This window comes from Pseudophryne corroboree, chromosome 5 (genome assembly GCF_028390025.1).
Source record: "Pseudophryne corroboree isolate aPseCor3 chromosome 5, aPseCor3.hap2, whole genome shotgun sequence".
NCBI classification, from domain to species: domain Eukaryota; kingdom Metazoa; phylum Chordata; class Amphibia; order Anura; family Myobatrachidae; genus Pseudophryne; species Pseudophryne corroboree.
In genome coordinates, this window is record NC_086448.1 from 722,436,456 (window position 1) to 722,457,969 (window position 21,514).

At 45.9% G+C, this 21,514-nt stretch overlaps 1 protein-coding gene across 1 annotated transcript in view; it reads left to right on the forward strand.

Moving 5' to 3' along the window:
* The window catches only part of LOC134928353 (E3 ubiquitin-protein ligase RNF31-like), a 146,764-nt gene that overhangs the window by 33,489 nt on the left and 91,761 nt on the right, over positions 1 to 21,514 (forward strand). The window contains exons 5-7 of the mRNA XM_063923998.1: positions 3,507 to 3,677; positions 7,722 to 7,904; positions 9,275 to 9,373. Coding sequence (XP_063780068.1) covers positions 3,507 to 3,677; positions 7,722 to 7,904; positions 9,275 to 9,373 — 453 coding nt within the window. The remainder of the gene's footprint in view (positions 1 to 3,506; positions 3,678 to 7,721; positions 7,905 to 9,274; positions 9,374 to 21,514) is intronic.

A 21,514-nucleotide genomic window follows, 5' to 3' on the forward strand; every position in this document is an offset into this window, starting at 1 on the left:
CCTTATTCACATTACACCATACCATATTTCTCTTTATACACATTAGACCACACAGTAGTGCCCTTTCTATATGTTACGCCACACAGAAGAGCACCTTATACACATAATGCCACACATTGGTAATGCATTTATACACATATTACCACACAGGAATGCCCCTTACACATATGACACACATTACTAATGTCCTTATAAACATAATGCGCCTTACACATTATGCCAAACCTTATTAATGCCCTTATACACATAATTTCCCTTACACATATGCTGCACATTGTTAATGCCCTTATACACATAATGACACACATAGTGCCCCTTACACATTTGCCACACATTATTTGTGCCCTTATACACATAATGACACATAGTTCCTGGCGTGAGTCAACTGGCAGCTCTGCTAACGTCGGGTGCCTATTTTTTATGAAAATGCATTTTATTTGCATTGCTATGTGGCTAGGATGCACAAGCAGCTTCTGCTGATTAAAATGATATGCCTATATACTGTGTGCGACGGTGGCTGTATCTGCATACGAAATGCTACACACAGAATATAGGCATGCCGCATATCATTTTAATCAGCAGAATCTGCTTGTGCCCCTAGGCATACCAGATGCCCTAGGCAATTGCCTAGTTTGCCTATACCTAGGGCCGGCTCTGCCTCCAGTCCAGGACATAGTCTGCTTACCTGGCGGCCCAGGTGAGCTGTCTTATGTCCCAGGGCAAGGGGTGGAGGAGGTACTCCTTTACCTGGCGGAGGGGGAAAGTCTGGAGCGGCACCCCCATGTTGTCATCTGCGCACGCCTATGCCTGCAATGTGTATGAATCGCAGGCTGTGTATCCCAGGAGAGCATACCGTAGCGTTACACAGAAACCTCCTCAAATGCGGACGCAGGCAGTGGGAGAATGATGCTCCAGCTGCCCAGAATTGTAAGGGGGAGCCAGCGGATAGGAATAAGCAGGGGTAGTGGGAAGCAATGCTCCTGCTACCCATAGTTATTGCAGTAATGTTCGGGCCGCTGGCAGGTGTGTGCATATGCACACATCTGTGACTACTTGCATATCAATGGATTTTGTTAGTTGCGGGAGGCTGAGGCATGCTGTGATGTGGCAGCACCAGGATAATACCTCTTTCAGACCACCTGAGGCGGGTCGCACCCAGGAGCACCGACGTCGCTGCCTGCATCCCGGCATATTGCCGAGTTGGTGACGTCAGCAGCGAAGCGGCGGGGGCATCGCTTGGAGATCACATAATATTCACGCGCCGCCTGTACACACACAGTGAACGGGAAATGGGTCGCATCGAGCCGGTGTGGAACACAAGTTCAATCCTGCTTGCTCCCTGGGTTGAAATATCGGTTTGCTCGACTCTGTATATTTTCCCTGGCACCTTTCAGACCACACATGGGTTATGCGCATTTATGTGCCAATAACCCGTGTTCATAGCTGGCGGTCTGAAAGGGGTATTATCTCCCTCCCGCAGCAAGAGTGTAAGAGGACAAATCTGTAAGTACGAGTCTGCAAATGCATTTTTTTTGTAATGAAACAGACTTCCGCATGAATGTACATACCTGAAGGTGGCCATACAACAGAAAGATGAATTGCATGTGATCATTACATGCGATTTCCCTTGAACTCTCCAGAAGCTCCCTGGCAGTCCTGGACTCATGATATCGTACACAAGCGCTCATTAGCACTCACGACCTACTCACGATTGATCGCTAGCGATCTAACTATGTGCACCTCATCACATGTGACATTGACAGATCTTACCTGCAGTACATAAGAGCTGAAAACCCTACTTACAACCCGCGGGACCGCACCTCAGATCGTAATCGTAAGTAGAATACTTATGATGTGGCATAATTACTTGCAATACATCTGTCCAATGTGTCTAAATCACACCAAAAAGACTCGAGTCGTTCTGATGTATGGGCACCTTTAGAAATGTGAGATCCAATTAAAAATGCCAAATTGCAGTACTCGCAGAGTGAGGTTGCAAAGTTTCTAAAAAATTTGACTTGGGAGAAGTGAATTATCTAGCCCAGTGGTTCTCAAACTTTTTTGAAGCACGGTGCCATAGAGTATCAGAATTTTTTTCATGGCACCCCTAGGCCAAAAGTTTCTAATTGAGAAATTTAGAAAGGAATATTACATTAAGTAAATTGTGTTTATAGGTCATCCTTAGGTTCAATTGTGTGGTGAAGGACAAGATCTGCTTCTGTTTGTCACACATTGTATGATTGCCTATGACATTGACCATAAATATTTTTAATTGGTCCTGGACCACCAATCCAAGGCGCCCCTGAAAGTGTCCTGAGGCACCCCAGGGTACCATAGCACACAGTTTGAGAACCACTGATCTAGGAGATACTTTCCATAGAGTAAATTTGACTTAAAACACGTGGGAATAAAGTATATGGCTATGACACATTTTATTATTATAGATATCATTTTTTTTCTTTTTAGTTTCTTACATAGCGCAGCATATTCCATTGCACTTTATAGTTGGAAACAACAATGATAAGACAAATCGGGTAATAACAGACAGACAGACATAGAGGGAGGAAGGCCCTGCTGCAAGCTTACAATCTATAGGGAAATACAAGTGTCATATACTGTATCATTAACATTGGCCCTCATTCTGAGTTGTTCGCTCGCAAGCTGCTTTTAGCAGCTTTGCACACGCTAAGCCGCCGCCTACTGGGAGTGTATCTTAGCTTATCAAAATTGCGAATGAAAGATTAGCAAAATTGCGAATAGACACTTCTTAGCAGTTTCTGAGTAGCTCCACACTTACTCGGCAACTGCGATCAGTTCAGTCAGTTTCGTTCCTGGTTTGACGTCACAAACACACCCAGCGTTCGGCCAGACACTCCTCCGTTTCTCCAGCCACTCCCGCGTTTTTCCCAGAAACGGTAGCGTTTTTTCGCGCACACCCATAAAACGTCCAGTTTCCGCCCAGAAACACCCACTTCCTGTCAATCACATTACGATCACCAGAACGAAGAAAAAACCTCGTAATGCCGTGAGTAAAATACCTAACTGCATAGCAAATTTACTTGGCGCAGTCGCACTGCGGACATTGCGCATGCGCATTAGCGACTAATCGCTCCGTTGCGAGAAAAATATAACGAGCGAACAACTCGGAATGACCCCCATTAATCAGTACAGTCTCCTTTTGTGTCCTAGTCACATTGTGCTCAGTGATATACAAGAATTATGATTTACAAGTAAAACTAGTACAAAAACATTACTAAGGGTTCCGTGAGGTTTGATATGGAAGGAGGTCCATGGGGGTGACACCAACCCTAGTGACGCCTCTGCCCATAACACTTCCATAAGATGAACCATCTCCGGGCGTCTGCTTAGCCACCTTACTGTCATCGCTCAGGAATGTCCAATATTATTATTAGTAACATTATTATACTGTTTGGGACATGAAATCAGAGCAAACTTATAATAACTGAAGTTTTCTATATACCTTCCCTACTTGCCATGTTGTTTAGTTACTGGAAGAAAAACAAAGAATATTTGAGCGGTTATGCATGGTGAGCACTGGCTGCTGGAGTATGGAGGATATACAAGAAGCTGTTTCCTCTTGCCCGGACTACACATCTGCTCTCCAATACCTATCACACGAGTGCCAGATATGCAGGGAACAATTCCCATATTCAAAGGTAATACAATATGCAATATGCATTACATTGGAGTATTATGAAGAGCAACCACCGGCCGGTTTTCACATCCACAATAAAAAGAATGATAAAACAATGAAATACAGCAAGCTATTATTCTGCCAGCAGGTGCAACATATTTAGCAACAGTTCCTTTTAACTTGCTATTCTGTAGTCTACTTGTATATGAGGGCAGTATGACCAATTAGTATCAATTTGCTTGACACAAGTTGATTTAGAAGCTGCACTTGTAGCGTGTATGAGACAAAGCTGGTAGAGTCAATGTCGTAGTCACAATATATTTTCTATAAAGTTTGACGTCCAGCAGAAAGTCCAGTAATGTAACTCAGTGCACTATTTAAATGGTCTGGCCAGACAAATGAATATGCAACAGTGGTCTCAGCACTCTGCACACTCCTCTGCTGCAAATGATCCTTCCCGGTTGCTGGTGCTTTATCTGTTTATTGCAGCCTTCTACGGGGGACCGCTGGAGAAAGGTTCCAGTGCTGTATGCTGCAGGGTGCTGCTGTACAGGGTATCTGATTGGGTGGTACACATCTGGTATATTAAAAGCTTGACGAGTTTCCCCGCCTCCTTACGGTGTCAGCGGCTTCCTCTAAATGCATCCGTGCTGCCCACATCAAGGGAATAGTGTGCTTCGCTAGTCGCTATCCATTGTTGAGCGTCATGCCAAGCATTTTGCGCCATATAGCATACCTCCCAACATGACCCTCTCCAGGAGGGACAGAATGCTCTGCTCCTTGTGTTTCCTCTTAATGTATGATTGTCATCACCTGTGCTGAAACACCTTTCTTATCCATTCACCTGTTCAACACAGGTGAGGGCAATCATAAATTGAGAGACAAGTCCAGGAGCAGAGCATTGTGTCCCTCCTGGAGAGGGTCATGTTGGGAGGTATGATTTAGCGAAAAGACGCTAGGTGTATCAGGACACAACTGTCCATTTCAACTTACAGTACTTTTAAAGAAATCATTTGTTTTGTATATGACACCCACTAATTCATCATAGTACACTGATAATCAAAACACTAAGGAGTTATACCCTTTCATTAAACTTTCTAGAAGCCACTTTCAATATGTAGACTCTTAAGTGTGAAATTAGATAACTTGCCTTGGCAGGGCCGTTTCTAGACAATTTGGCTCCCAGTGCGAGATTTCAAAATGCGCGCGCTCCCGACGAGGGTGTGTGGCCTGGTTAAAATGGGCGTGGTCTCATTAAAGTGGGCGTGGCCTCATCTGATATCATCACACCCACCACAGGGGAAAAAAAATAAAAATAAAAAAGTCCCCTTTTTACACATTACAGCAGGCAAGTGTCCCCATATTACACAGTACGGCAGGTAGGTGTCCCCATTTTACACAGCGCGGCAGGCAGGTGTCCCCATTTTACAAAGTGCGGCAGGCAGATATCCCCATTTTACACAGTACGCAGGCGCCCCCATTTTACACAGTGCGGCAGGCAGGTATCCCCATTTTACACAGTACGGCAGGCAGATATCCCCATTTTACACAGTATGCAGGCAGGTGCCCCCATTTTACACAGTGCGGCAGGCAGGTATCCCCATTTTACACACTACGCAGGCAGGTGCCCCCATTTTACACAGTGCGGCAGGCAGGTATCCCCATTTTACACACTACGCAGGCAGGTGCCCCCATTTTACACAGTGCGGCAGGCAGGTATCCCCATTTTACACAGTACGGCAGGCAGATATCCGCATTTTACACAGTACGCAGGCAGGTGCCCCCATTTTACACAGTGCGGCAGGCAGGTATCCCCATTTTACACAGTACGGCAGGCAGGTATCCCCATAGGCAGGTGTCCCCATTTTACACAGTGCGGCAGGCAGATATCCCCATTTTACACAGTACGGCAGGCAGATATCCCCATTTTACACAGTACGCAGGCAGATATCCCCATTTTACACAGTACGCAGGCAGGTGCCCCCATTTTACACAGTGCGGCAGGCAGGTATCCCCATTTTACACAGTACGGCAGGCAGGTATCCCCATAGGCAGGTGTCCCCATTTTACACAGTGCGGCAGGCAGATATCCCCATTTTACACAGTACGCAGGCAGATATCCCCATTTTACACAGTACGCAGGCAGGTGCCCCCATTTTACACAGTGCGGCAGGCAGGTATCCCCATAGGCAGGTGTCCCCATTTTACACAGTGCGGCAGGTAGGTATCCCCATAGGCAGGTGTCCCCATTTTACACAGTGCGGCAGGCAGGTATCCCCATAGGCAGGTGTCCCCATTTTACACAGTGCGGCAGCGGCAGGCAGGTTTCAAGTGGGGGGGGAGAGAGAGAGAGAATACTTACGTCTTCCCGCTCTTCGGTCCCGCCGACTCACGTCCCTTGCGCCGGCCGCCTCCTCCTTCCAGGCTTATCTCCTTATCGCCTCTGCCCGAGCGCTCCTGCTCGGGGGGCGGGGCTTCGCGGAATGACGCGTTTGCGTCGTGACGTCACAACGCAAATGCGTCATTCTGCAAAACTCCGCCCCCCGAGCAGGAGCGCTCGGGCAGAGGCGATAAGGAGTAACAAAGTGCCGCGGCGGGCGCCCCGTGCGGTTGCACGGCTCGCCCGCCGCTAGAAACGGCACTGTGCCTTGGATACATTAAATGAACAATGATTTTATATATATATATATATATATATATTTACAGTGGTGAATGCAGGATTTCTAGAGGGGGGGTTCCAGATGCATTCCACAATCTCCCACTTGGCGGAACATGGAATACAGTATTAATATTTAACACAATATATGGTCTATAGTGTAGGCTGCATTAAACATATTTAAATAATCTAAATAAGAAAAGTAATCAGGAAAAGGTTAAACATACTATAATAAATAAATACATAAACATAATAGAACAAGTACTTTGCTTTCTTTGCAAACATTCTCCCACCTCATGGTAAGGCTCCTGTCTCTTCTTCCTGGTAGCTACTCTCTGGTCCAGTGCACTGATGGAGGACTTAGAAACACACACAGCAAACTTGGTAGAAGAAGCTGTTGAAGCTGTTACCACTGGGCATGTGCAGCAGCTCTGCTCTGTACCTTAAACTGCATGATGTTGCGGCAGCTCTAATAATCTGAATATATATCATTGCTATTGTTGTTATAATTTGCGCCACTTGCCAAGAGGAGAGGGGTTTCTGGGCAACCAGAAACCCCCCTTGCGTTTGCCTATGATTTACAGTAGCTGTTGCCCACCTCTTCCCCCATGATGAAATCGCTTCTCCAACATTTCAGGTGTTATAGTTGTATTGCTTTGCATAGGAGCCCTGTCGTGGTAGTGGCCCACGTGACCAGCATTGCTATACAGCCTGGTGGCAGCCATGCCTTCTCCCACCACTCACACCAATGTCACTGTGTGCCTTATGCACAGACTGCTATGTAGCCTATACTATTCAAGTGAACGTGGGCCCAAAGCACCTGTCCCCCCACCCCTTACCAGCCATACTCATGGTGCCTCTCGTTTCTCTTGCATTGGTGACTCCAAACTGTTTCATTCAAATTCAGGGAATGTTGGTTACAAAATATTGCAGTAATTTGTTATGTGGGCCAGCTACTGTATGTCAGAGTCACTCCTACTAACCAGTCCCTACACTGACTCACACAAACAAGAGAACTGCTCTGTATCATTTGCCATCAGGTATCACACAGATTATATGCACAAATTATGCTTTTTCATGGGTTTAGGTCTGCTAGCCCACTGGCTTAAAGAGACAGAACCTCACCCAAGCACATCTATTAAAGAACACCTGGCCAATGAGCTAGTGGACCTAAGCCCATGAAGGATGTTATAGTGGATTCCAGAGGTGCTGCTTTTAGGCTAGGCAAGATTTCACGCAGAAAGTGGAAAGCAGACTTATAGAATAAGAATAGAGCTTTAGGCACTGCAGAGGGGTTATTCTGAGTTCAATAAATGTATTTATTTTAGTTTAGTAAAAACAAAAGTGAACATACTCTGGAACATCAGTAAGAGTGCACACGATTCTAAAAGCGACATATTTTATTCTCAGTTTGTGAAGATGACACACTGCAATTGTTCCTTCTGTGAGCTGTGTTTCATTCACCACTTCTCCTCTGTGATCAAAGAGAAGAGTGTCATAAACTTTATGTGTCCGATCTGCAAGAAGCCGGAGCTGGGGAATGAGGGCAACGCAGAAGAATCCATGGAGTTTTTCAGCTTATTGGATACACAGGTTGTATATTATAATGTATATTAATAAATATATTTTGTGTATGCTACTCTCTCACCTGGATGGTAGAGCACCTTTTTACAGTGTATTAGTACCTACATTATATCTACAATTTCTGTTTTAAAAACACACTTCTGTCAACAAATTTCTCCCCAAATTCCATTTTGTCTGTACCCTGTAGTATATCAGAAACACAGGGCTGAAGAGAGCTAGTCTGGGCACAATACTGAAGGGGGCGTGGTCTCATTATGGAGGCGTGGTCATGCCCAGCATGCATAGGGCACTCTGCTTAGGGGGGTGATCAGTGCAATCTGGGGGATTGCACTGATCATACAGTGATTAGCACATTGGGCCTTATTCAGATCTGATCGCAGCAGCAAATTTGTTAGCAGTTGGGCAAAACCATGTGCACTGCAGGAGGGGGGGGGGGGGGGGCAGATATACTGTAACATGTAAAGAGAGAGTTAGATTTGGGTGGGGTGTGTTCAAACTGAAATCTAAATTGCAGTGTAAAAATAAAGCAGCCAGTATTTACCCTGCACAGAAACAAAATAACCCACCCAAATCTAACTCTCTCTGCACATGTTATATCTGCTACACCTGCAGTGCACATGGTTTTGCCCAACTGCTAACAAATTTGCTGCTGCGATTACCTCTGAAGTACCCCTATCATACAGCCAGAGGAGAATGCTGCTGCTCTGCACATGTGCTGGGCTTGGGAGAGAGGTTGCTGCCATTGATAGGTAAGAAGCGTATGTGTGTGTACAATGACGAACCCGGGCCCCTCTAACAAGCCCTGGTAAATGTAATTAGTACCTGCTCCCCTCCCTGCCTCCCTGTATAAAATGTGAGGTCCATAATCTTGGGTTTCTTTGACCTGTATAAAAACACTTGGCCTAAACCCTATTGCTTTTATATGATTACAGAACACTTCAGTGACTTATAACAAGACCCATAATAATCTGCAGCACTGAGTGCATTATATTATACTGTATATAAATTATCGCATTGTTCTAGTAGACGTAAACTTCATATCAAATTAGTAACTTTACGGCTTTCCTGTCATTGACAGACAGTTTAATACATGTAACCTTATGCACGATTTAGCTTCAACAAAAGTCTAGTTTTAGTCATCCAATTCCAAATCCTGATTTCCTTAAAACTTTTGAGGCGGTAACTAAACTTCTGCTATTATGATATTAATTTGCTTACTGTTAATACAGGTATAGCAATTTATTAAAACTTTTATATTCTGACAAATCCCTACAAAAATCTATTAAATGCTTCCCTATATGAAACAATGTCTCATTATTATACCTATCACTATGTTTCCGCATTATGCTCACATACCGTATGCTTTCTTGCTTTTGTAGATCCATCACTATCTTGACCAAGAAACCTATGAATTATTTCAAAGAAAACTGAGAGACAGAGCATTACTGAAGATGCCCAATTTCCGCTGGTGTAGCCATGTAAGCAACGATTGTACATGTCTAATGTGCTGGCGCTGGAATGCCAAATAGCTCCTCCATCATGTCTCCCCAAGGATTTCCCTAGTCTTTCTCTTCATGTAAATTACCCAATAAACCGCATTTCCTTGCTAATCCCTTGGAGGTGGCGACAGTATCACTGGAGAATCAGGGGCAGATGTATAAGCCTGGTGAAGTGATAAAGTGGAAGGTGATAACGCACCAGGCAATCAGCTCCTAACTGCCATGTTACAGGCTGGGTTTGAAAAATGACAGTTAGGAGCTGACTGGCTGGTGCGTTATCACCCTCTACTTTATCACTTCACCTGAGTTAATACATCTGCCCCTAAATCACACGGGAACTGTTTTTTCTATATCGAAATGGCTAGTCATTCACTTTAAGTGGTCTATTTATGAAGCAGTGAAAACAGTGGTGAAGTTATGCAAATTGTAAATGTTACATCAATGCTGATTGGTTTCCATGGGCAACTTCTCCACACTTTTCACCGCTTCACGAATAGACCCCTAAGTCTTGCAGCTAAATTGCGGAAACTGGCACTTTCTGCAGCCTGCAGGGTATTATTACATGTGACCCAACTCAGAGCAGAGAAGCAATTCTAGGGTAAACTAGGAACTTCCTTTAGTGCAACTGTGTTATTAGTATGTATGGTTTTCCTGTACTGGTTATATGATCTTGTAGATGTCTGACAGGTTTTCTCCCCCCCCCCCCATATGTTTATTATACTTTTATACCACTCAAATGCAAGCAAGGGAAATGCATCTTTCTCTAACGTCCTAGTGGATGCTGGGGACTCCGTAAGGACCATGGGGAATAGACGGCTCCGCAGGAGACTGGGCACATCTAAGAAAGATTTAGGACTATCTGGTGTGCACTGGCTCCTCCCCCTATGACCCTCCTCCAAGCCTCAGTTAGATTTCTGTGCCCGGCTGAGCTGGATGCACACTAGGGGCTCTCCTGAGCTCCTAGAAGAAAGTATAGTTTAGGTTTTTTATTTTCAGTGAGACCTGCTGGCAACAGGCTCACTGCAACGAGGGACTAAGGGGAGAAGAAGCGAACCTACCTAAGTGGTGGTAGCTTGGGCTTCTTAGGCTACTGGACACCATTAGCTCCAGAGGGATCGAACACAGGACCCGACCTCGTCGTCCGTTCCCGGAGCCGCGCCGCCGTCCCCCTTACAGAGCCAGAAACAAGAAGGTGGCCCGGAAAATCGGCGGCTGAAGACTTCTGTCTTCTCCAAGGTAGCGCACAGCACTGCAGCTGTGCGCCATTGCTCCTCATGCACTCCACACACTGCGGTCACTGATGGGTGAAGGGCGCTGGGGGGGGGCGCCCTGAGCAGCAATAATAACACCTTGGCTGGCAAAACTAACACCATATATAGCCCCAGAGGCTATATAGGTGTATATTAACCCCTGCCAGAAATGATAAAATAGCGGGAGAAAGCCCGCCGAAAAAGGGGCGGAGCCAACTCCCTCAGCACACTGGCGCCATTATTCACTCACAGCTTCGCTGGAAGGAAGCTCCCTGGCTCTCCCCTGCAGTCCTGCACTACAGAAAGGGTAAAAAAGAGAGGGGGGGCACAATTTAGGCGCAATATATATATATTATAGGCAGCTATAGGGGAAAACACTCTGTATAGTGATATCCCTGTGTTATATAGCGCCCTGGTGTGTGCTGGCATACTCTCCCTCTGTCTCCCCAAAGGGCTTTGTGGGGTCCTGTCCTCTGTAAGAGCATTCCCTGTGTGTCTGCTGTGTGTCGGTACTGCTGTGTCGACATGTATGATGAGGATAATGATGTGGAGGCGGAGCAAATGCCTGTGAATGTGATGTCACCCCCTGCGGGGTCGACACCAGTGTGGATGGACTTATGGAAGGAATTACGTGACAGTGTCAGCTCCTTACATAAAAGGTTTGACGACATAGGACAGCCGGCTACTCAGCTTGTGCCTGTCCAAGCGTCTCAAATGTCATCAGGGGCTATAAAACGCCCGCTACCTCAGATGACAGATACAGATGTCGACACGGATACCGACTCCAGTGTCGACGATGACGAGACGAGTGTACCCTCCAATAGATCCACCCGTTATATGATTGAGGCTATGAAAAATGTATTACACATTTCTGATGATACCCCAGGTACCACAAAAAAGGGTATTATGTTTGGTGAGAAAAAACTACCAGTAGTTTTTCCTGCATCTGACGAATTAAATGAGGTGTGTGAGGAAGCGTGGACTTCCCCAGATAAGAAATTGATCATTTCTAAACGGTTAATGGCTGCGTACCCTTTCCCGCCAGAGGATAGGTCACGCTGGGAAACACCCCCTAGGGTAGATAAAGCATTGACACGCTTATCAAAAAAGGTGGCACTACCGTCTCCGGATACGGCCGCCCTAAAAGAACCTGCTGATAGAAAGCTGGAAAGTACCCTAAAAGCTATATACACACACACTGGCATTATATTGAGACTAGAGATGTGCAATTTTTCGGGTTTTGTGTTTTGGTTTTGGGTTCGGTTCCGCGGCCGTGTTTTGGGTTCGACCGCGTTTTGGCAAAACCTCACCGAATTTTTTTTGTCGGATTCGGGTGTGTTTTGGATTCGGGTGTTTTTTTCATAAAACACTAAAAAACAGCTTAAATCATAGAATTTGGGGGTCATTTTGATCCCAAAGTATTATTAACCTCAAAAACCATAATTTCCACTCATTTTCAGTCTATTCTGAATACCTCACACCTCACAATATTATTTTTAGTCCTAAAATTTGCACCGAGGTCGCTGGATGACTAAGCTAAGCGACCCTAGTGGCCGACACAAACACCTGGCCCATCTAGGAGTGGCACTGCAGTGTCACGCAGGATGGCCCTTCCAAAAAACACTCCCCAAACAGCACATGACGCAAAGAAAAAAAGAGGCGCAATGAGGTAGCTGTGTGAGTAAGATAAGCGACCCTAGTGGCCGACACAAACACCTGGCCCATCTAGGAGTGGCACTGCAGTGTCACGCAGGATGGCCCTTCCAAAAAACACTCCCCAAACAGCACATGACGCAAAGAAAAAAAGAGGCGCAATGAGGTAGCTGTGTGAGTAAGCTAAGCGACCCTAGTGGCCGACACAAACACCTGGCCCATCTAGGAGTGGCACTGCAGTGTCACGCAGGATGGCCCTTCCAAAAAACACTCCCCAAACAGCACATGACGCAAAGAAAAAAAGAGGCGCAATGAGGTAGCTGTGTGAGTAAGCTAAGCGACCCTAGTGGCCGACACAAACACCTGGCCCATCTAGGAGTGGCACTGCAGTGTCACGCAGGATGGCCCTTCCAAAAAACACTCCCCAAACAGCACATGACGCAAAGAAAAAAAGAGGCGCAATGAGGTAGCTGTGTGAGTAAGCTAAGCGACCCTAGTGGCCGACACAAACACCTGGCCCATCTAGGAGTGGCACTGCAGTGTCAGGCAGGATGGCCCTTCCAAAAAACACTCCCCAAACAGCACATGACGCAAAGAAAAAAAGAGGCGCAATGAGGTAGCTGTGTGAGTAAGATAAGCGACCCTAGTGGCCGACACAAACACCTGGCCCATCTAGGAGTGGCACTGCAGTGTCACGCAGGATGGCCCTTCCAAAAAACACTCCCCAAACAGCACATGACGCAAAGAAAAAAAGAGGCGCAATGAGGTAGCTGTGTGAGTAAGATAAGCGACCCTAATGGCCGACACAAACACCTGGCCCATCTAGGAGTGGCACTGCAGTGTCACGCAGGATGGCCCTTCCAAAAAACACTCCCCAAACAGCACATGACGCAAAGAAAAAAAGAGGCGCAATGAGGTAGCTGTGTGAGTAAGATAAGCGACCCTAGTGGCCGACACAAACACCTGGCCCATCTAGGAGTGGCACTGCAGTGTCACGCAGGATGGCCCTTCCAAAAAACACTCCCCAAACAGCACATGACGCAAAGAAAAAAAGAGGCGCAATGAGGTAGCTGTGTGAGTAAGATAAGCGACCCTAGTGGCCGACACAAACACCTGGCCCATCTAGGAGTGGCACTGCAGTGTCACACAGGATGGCCCTTCCAAAAAATACTCCCCAAACAGCACATGACGCAAAGAAAAATTAAAGAAAAAAGAGGTGCAAGATGGAATTGTCCTTGGGCCCTCCCACCCACCCTTATGTTGTATAAACAGGACATGCACACTTTAACCAACCCATCATTTCAGTGACAGGGTCTGCCACACGACTGTGACTGAAATGACGGGTTGGTTTGGACCCCCACCAAAAAAGAAGCAATTAATCTCTCCTTGCACAAACTGGCTCTACAGAGGCAAGATGTCCACCTCATCATCATCCTCCGATATATCACCGTGTACATCCCCCTCCTCACAGATTATCAATTCGTCCCCACTGGAATCCACCATCTCAGCTCCCTGTGTACTTTGTGGAGGCAATTGCTGCTGGTCAATGTCTCCACGGAGGAATTGATTATAATTCATTTTAATGAACATCATCTTCTCCACATTTTCTGGAAGTAACCTCGTACGCCGATTGCTGACAAGGTGAGCGGCGGCACTAAACACTCTTTCGGAGTACACACTTGTGGGAGGGCAACTTAGGTAGAATAAAGCCAGTTTGTGCAAGGGCCTCCAAATTGCCTCTTTTTCCAGCCAGTATAAGTACGGACTGTCTGACGTGCCTACTTGGATGCGGTCACTCATATAATCCTCCACCATTCTTTCAATGGGGAGAGAATCATATGCAGTGACAGTAGACGACATGTCCGTAATCGTTGTCAGGTCCTTCAGTCCGGACCAGATGTCAGCATCAGCAGTCGCTCCAGACTGCCCTGCATCACCGCCAGCGGGTGGGCTCAGAATTCTGAGCCTTTTCCTCGCACCCCCAGTTGCGGGAGAATGTGAAGGAGGAGATGTTGACAGGTCGCGTTCCGCTTGACTTGACAATTTTCTCACCAGCAGGTCTTTGAACCCCAGCAGACTTGTGTCTGCCGGAAAGAGAGATCAAAGGTAGGTTTTAAATCTAGGATCGAGCACGGTGGCCAAAATGTAGTGATCTGATTTCAACAGATTGACCACCCGTGAATCCTTGTTAAGCGAATTAAGGGCTCCATCCACAAGTCCCACATGCCTAGCGGAATCGCTCCGTGTTAGCTCCTCCTTCAATGTCTCCAGCTTCTTCTGCAAAAGCCTGATGAGGGGAATGACCTGACTCAGGCTGGCAGTGTCTGAACTGACTTCACGTGTGGCAAGTTCAAAGGGCAGCAGAACCTTGCACAACGTTGAAATCATTCTCCACTGCGCTTGAGACAGGTGCATTCCACCTCCTATATCGTGCTGAATTGTATAGGCTTGAATGGCCTTTTGCTGCTCCTCCAACCTCTGAAGCATATATAGGGTTGAATTCCACCTCGTTACCACTTCTTGCTTCAGATGATGGCAGGGCAGGTTCAGGCGTTTTTGGTGTTGCTCCAGTCTTCTGTACGTGGTGCCTGTACGCCGAAAGTGTCCCGCAATTCTTCTGGCCACCGACAGCATCTCTTGCACGCCCCTGTCGTTTTTTAAAAAATTCTGCACCACCAAATTCAAGGTATGTGCAAAACATGGGACGTGCTGGAATTTGCCCATATTTAATGCACACACAATATTGCTGGCGTTGTCCGATGCCACAAATCCACAGGAGAGTCCAATTGGGGTAAGCCATTCCGCGATGATCTTCCTCAGTTGCCGTAAGAGGTTTTCAGCTGTGTTCGTATTCTGGAAACCGGTGATACAAAGCGTAGCCTGCCTAGGAAAGAGTTGGCGTTTGCGAGATGCTGCTACTGGTGCCGCCGCTGCTGTTCTTGCGGCGGGAGTCCATACATCTACCCAGTGGGCTGTCACAGTCATATAGTCCTGACCCTGCCCTGCTCCACTTGTCCACATGTCCGTGGTTAAGTGGACATTGGGTACAACTGCATTTTTTAGGACACTGGCGAGTCTTTTTCTGACGTCCGTGTACATTCTCGGTATCGCCTGCCTAGAGAAGTGGAACCTAGATGGTATTTGGTAACGGGGGCACACTACCTCAAGAAATTGTCTAGTTCCCTGTGAACTAACGGCGGATACCGGACGCACATCTAACACCAACATAGTTGTCAAGGCCTCAGTTATCCGCTTTGCAACAGGATGACTGCTGTGATATTTCATCTTCCTCGCAAAGGACTGTTGGACAGTCAATTGCTTGGTGGAAGTAGTAAAAGTGGGCTTACGACTTCCCCTCTGGGATGACCATCGACTCCCAGCAGCAACAACAGCAGCGCCAGCAGCAGTAGGCGTTACACGCAAGGATGCATCGGAGGAATCCCAGGCAGGAGAGGACTCGTCAGAATTGCCAGTGACATGGCCTGCAGGATTATTGGCATTCCTGGGGAAGGAGGAAATTGACACTGAGGGAGTTGGTGGGGTGGTTTGCGTGAGCTTAGTTACAAGAGGAAGGGATTTACTGGTCAGTGGACTGCTTCCGCTGTCGCCCAAAGTTTTTGAACTTGTCACTGACTTATTATGAATGCGCTGCAGGTGACGTATAAGGGAGGATGTTCCGAGGTGGTTAACGTCCTTGCCCCTACTTATTACAGCTTGACAAAGGCAACACACGGCTTGACAAATGTTGTCCGCATTTCTGTTGAAATACTTCCACACCGAAGAGCTGATTTTTTTGGTATTTTCACCAGGCATGTCAACGGCCATATTCCTCCCACGGACAACAGGTGTCTCCCCGGGTGCCTGACTTAAACAAACCACCTCACCATCAGAATCCTCCTTGTCAATTTCCTCCCCAGCGCCAGCAACACCCATATCCTCCTCATCCTGGTGTACTTCAACACTGACATCTTCAATCTGACTATCAGGAACTGGACTGCGGGTGCTCCTTCCAGCACTTGCAGGGGGCGTGCAAATGGTGGAAGGCGCATGCTCTTCACGTCCAGTGTTGGGAAGGTCAGGCATCGCAACCGACACAATTGGACTCTCCTTGTGGATTTGGGATTTCGAAGAACGCACAGTTCTTTGCGGTGCTTTTGCCAGCTTGAGTCTTTTCATTTTTCTAGCGAGAGGCTTAGTGCTTCCATCCTCATGTGAAGCTGAACCACTAGCCATGAACATAGGCCAGGGCCTCAGCCGTTCCTTGCCACTCCGTGTGGTAAATGGCATATTGGCAAGTTTACGCTTCTCCTCCGACAATTTTATTTTAGATTTTTGAGTCCTTTTTTTACTGATATTTGGTGTTTTGGATTTTACATGCTCTGTACTATGACATTGGGCATCGGCCTTGGCAGACGACGTTGCTGGCATTTCATCGTCTCGGCCATGACTAGTGGCAGCAGCTTCAGCACGAGGTGGAAGTCGATCTTGATCTTTCCCTAATTTTGGAACCTCAACATTTTTGTTCTCCATATTTTAATAGGCACAACTAAAAGGCACCTCAGGTAAACAATGGAGATGGATGGATACTAGTATACTTATGGATGGACGAGCGACTGCCGACACAGAGGTAGCTACAGCCGTGGACTACCGTACTGTGTCTGCTGCTAATATAGACTGGATGATAATGAGATAAAATTAATATATATATATATATATATCACACTAGTACTGCAGCCGGACAGGTATATATTATGTAATGACGGACCTGCTGGACACTGTCTGTCAGCACTGCAGACTCCTAAAGTAAGCTACTAGTATCAAGAAGATAGAAAAAAAAAATAAACCACGGGTAGGTGGTATACAATTATGGATGGACGAGCGACTGCCGACACAGAGGTAGCTACAGCCGTGGACTACCGTACTGTGTCTGCTGCTAATATAGACTGGATGATAATGAGATAAAATTAAAATATATATATATATCACACTAGTACTGCAGCCGGACAGGTATATATTATGTAATGACGGACCTGCTGGACACTGTCTGTCAGCACTGCAGACTCCTAAAGTAAGCTACTAGTATTAAGAAGATAGAAAAAAAAATAAACCACGGGTAGGTGGTATACAATTATGGATGGACGAGCGACTGCCGACACAGAGGTAGCTACAGCCGTGGACTACCGTACTGTGTCTGCTGCTAATATAGACTGGATGATAATGAGATAAAATTAAAATATATATATATATCACACTAGTACTGCAGCCGGACAGGTATATATTATGTAATGACGGACCTGCTGGACACTGTCTGTCAGCACTGCAGACTCCTAAAGTAAGCTACTAGTATCAAGAAGATAGAAAAAAAAAATAAACCACGGGTAGGTGGTATACAATTATGGATGGACGAGCGACTGCCGACACAGAGGTAGCTACAGCCGTGGACTATCGTACTGTGTCTGCTGCTAATATAGACTGGATGATAATGAGATAAAATTAAAATATATATATATATATATATATCACACTAGTACTGCAGCCGGACAGGTATATATTATGTAATGACGGACCTGCTGGACACTGTCTGTCAGCACTGCAGACTCCTAAAGTAAGCTACTAGTATCAAGAAGATAGAAAAAAAAAATAAACCACGGGTAGGTGGTATACAATTATGGATGGACGAGTGACTGCCGACACAGGTAGCTACAGCCGTGGACTACCGTACTGTGTCTGCTGCTAATATAGACTGGATGATAATGAGATAAAATTAAAATATATATATATATATCACACTAGTACTGCAGCCGGACAGGTATATATTATGTAATGACGGACCTGCTGGACACTGTCTGTCAGCACTGCAGACTCCTAAAGTAAGCTACTAGTATCAAGAAGATAGAAAAAAAAAATAAACCACGGGTAGGTGGTATACAATTATGGATGGACGAGCGACTGCCGACACAGAGGTAGCTACAGCCGAGGACTACCGTACTGTGTCTGCTGCTAATATAGACTGGATGATAATGAGATAAAATTAAAATATATATATATATATCACACTAGTACTGCAGCCGGACAGGTATATATTATGTAATGACGGACCTGCTGGACACTGTCTGTCAGCACTGCAGACTCCTAAAGTAAGCTACTAGTATCAAGAAGATAGAAAAAAAAAATAAACCACGGGTAGGTGGTATACAATTATGGATGGACGAGCGACTGCCGACACAGAGGTAGCTACAGCCGTGGACTACCGTACTGTGTCTGCTGCTAATATAGACTGGATGATAATGAGATAAAATGAAAATATATATATATATCACACTAGTACTGCAGCCGGACAGGTATATATTATGTAATGACGGACCTGCTGGACACTGTCTGTCAGACTCAGCACTGCAGACTCCTAAAGTAAGCTACTAGTATCAAGAAGATAGAAAAAAAAAATAAACCACGGGTAGGTGGTATACAATTATGGATGGACGAGCGACTGCCGACACAGAGGTAGCTACAGCCGTGGACTACCGTACTGTGTCTGCTGCTAATATAGACTGGATGATAATGAGATAAAATTAAAATATATATATATATCACACTAGTACTGCAGCCGGACAGGTATATATTATGTAATGACGGACCTGCTGGACACTGTCTGTCAGCACTGCAGACTCCTAAAGTAAGCTACTAGTATCAAGAAGATAGAAAAAAAAAATAAACCACGGGTAGGTGGTATACAATTATGGATGGACGAGCGACTGCCGACACAGAGGTAGCTACAGCCGTGGACTACCGTACTGTGTCTGCTGCTAATATAGACTGGATGATAATGAGATAAAATTAAAATATATATATATATATATATATATATCACACTAGTACTGCAGCCGGACAGGTATATATTATGTAATGACGGACCTGCTGGACACTGTCTGTCAGCACTGCAGACTCCTAAAGTAAGCTACTAGTATCAAGAAGATAGAAAAAAAAAATAAACCACGGGTAGGTGGTATACAATTATGGATGGACGAGCGACTGCCGACACAGAGGTAGCTACAGCCGTGGACTACCGTACTGTGTCTGCTGCTAATATAGACTGGATGATAATGAGATAAAATTAAAATATATATATATATATATCACACTAGTACTGCAGCCGGACAGGTTTATATTATGTAATGACGGACCTGCTGGACACTGTCTGTCAGCACTGCAGACTCCTAAAGTAAGCTACTAGTATCAAGAAGATAGAAAAAAATAAATAAACCACTGGTAGGTGGTATACAATTATGGATGGACGAGCGACTGCCGACACAGAGGTAGCTACAGCCGTGGACTACCGTACTGTGTCTGCTGCTAATATAGACTGGATGATAATGAGATAAAATTAAAATATATATATATATCACACTAGTACTGCAGCCGGACAGGTATATATTATGTAATGACGGACCTGCTGGACACTGTCTGTCAACACTGCAGACTCCTAAAGTAAGCTACTAGTATCAAGAAGATAGAAAAAAAAAATAAACCACGGGTAGGTGGTATACAATTATGGATGGACGAGCGACTGCCGACACAGAGGTAGCTACAGCCGTGGACTACCGTACTGTGTCTGCTGCTAATATAGACTGGATGATAATGAGATAAAATTAAAATATATATATATATCACACTAGTACTGCAGCCGGACAGGTATATATTATGTAATGACGGACCTGCTGGACACTGTCTGTCAGCACTGCAGACTCCTAAAGTAAGCTACTAGTATCAAGAAGATAGAAAAAAAAAATAAACCACGGGTAGGTGGTATACAATTATGGATGGACGAGCGACTGCCGACACAGAGGTAGCTACAGCCGTGGACTACCGTACTGTGTCTGCTGCTAATATAGACTGGATGATAATGAGATAAAATTAAAATATATATATATATCACACTAGTACTGCAGCCGGACAGGTATATATTATGTAATGACGGACCTGCTGGACACTGTCTGCAGAATGCGTTTATAAAAACACCACACGACGAGTGTTTAACTTTTTCAGGCAGACAATCACAATATACTGGTGGTCAGCAGACAATCACAATACTGGTGGTCAGTGGTCACTGGTCAGTCACACTGGCAGTGGCACTCTGGCAGCAAAAGTGTGCACTGTACTTAAAATATGTACTCCTGCTATAACTGCTCCCCAGTCTCCCCCACAATTAAGCTGTGTGAGCAGTGAGCACTCAGCAGTCAGATAATGATATACAGTATATGATGCAGCACACTGGGCTGAGCACAGATATGGTATGTGTGACTGTGTCACACTGTGTATCGTTTTTTTTCAGGCAGAGAACGGATTCATTAAACTGGTGGCACTGGTCACTGCCACTGGTCACACTATCAGCAGCAAGTAGTACTCCTCCTATATTATGCTCCCCAAAATTTGTGTCTCTCTCTCTCTAGTACTATTAGTCACTCTAAACGGAGAGGACGCCAGCCACATCCTCTCCCTATCAATCTCAATGCACGTGTGAAAAATGGCGGCGACGCGCGGCTCCTTATATAGAATCCGAGTCTCGCGATAGAATCCGAGCCTCGCGAGAATCCGACAGCGGGATGATGACGTTCGGGCGCGCTCGGGTTAACCGAGCAAGGCGGGAGGATCCGAGCCTGCTCGGCCCCGTGTAAAAAAAGCTGAAGTTCGGCGGGTTCGGATTCAGAGAAACCGAACCCGCTCATCTCTAATTGAGACCCGCTATTGCATCAGCTTGGATGTGCAGTGCTGCTGCTGCGTGGTCAGACTCCCTGTCGGAAAACATTGATACCATGGATAGGGACAATATTTTGCTGACGATTGACCATATAAAAGACGCGGTCTTATACATGCGTGATGCACAGAGGGATATTTGCCGGCTGGCATCAAAAATAAGCGCTATGTCCATTGCCGCCAGACGGGGGTTATGGACTAGGCAATGGTCAGGTGATGCCGACTCCAAGCGGCACATGGAAGTTTTACCCTATAAAGGGGCGGAACTTTTTGGGGAAGGTCTTTCAGACCTCGTTTCCACAGCTACTGCTGGGAAATTGACTTTTTTGCCACAGGCTACCCCACAGCAAAAGAAAGCACCGTATTATCAAGTACAGTCCTTTCGGCCCCAGAAAAATAAGCGGGCTAGAGGCTCATCCTTTCTGCCGAGGGGCAGAGGAAGGGGGAAAAAGCTGCAGCACACAGC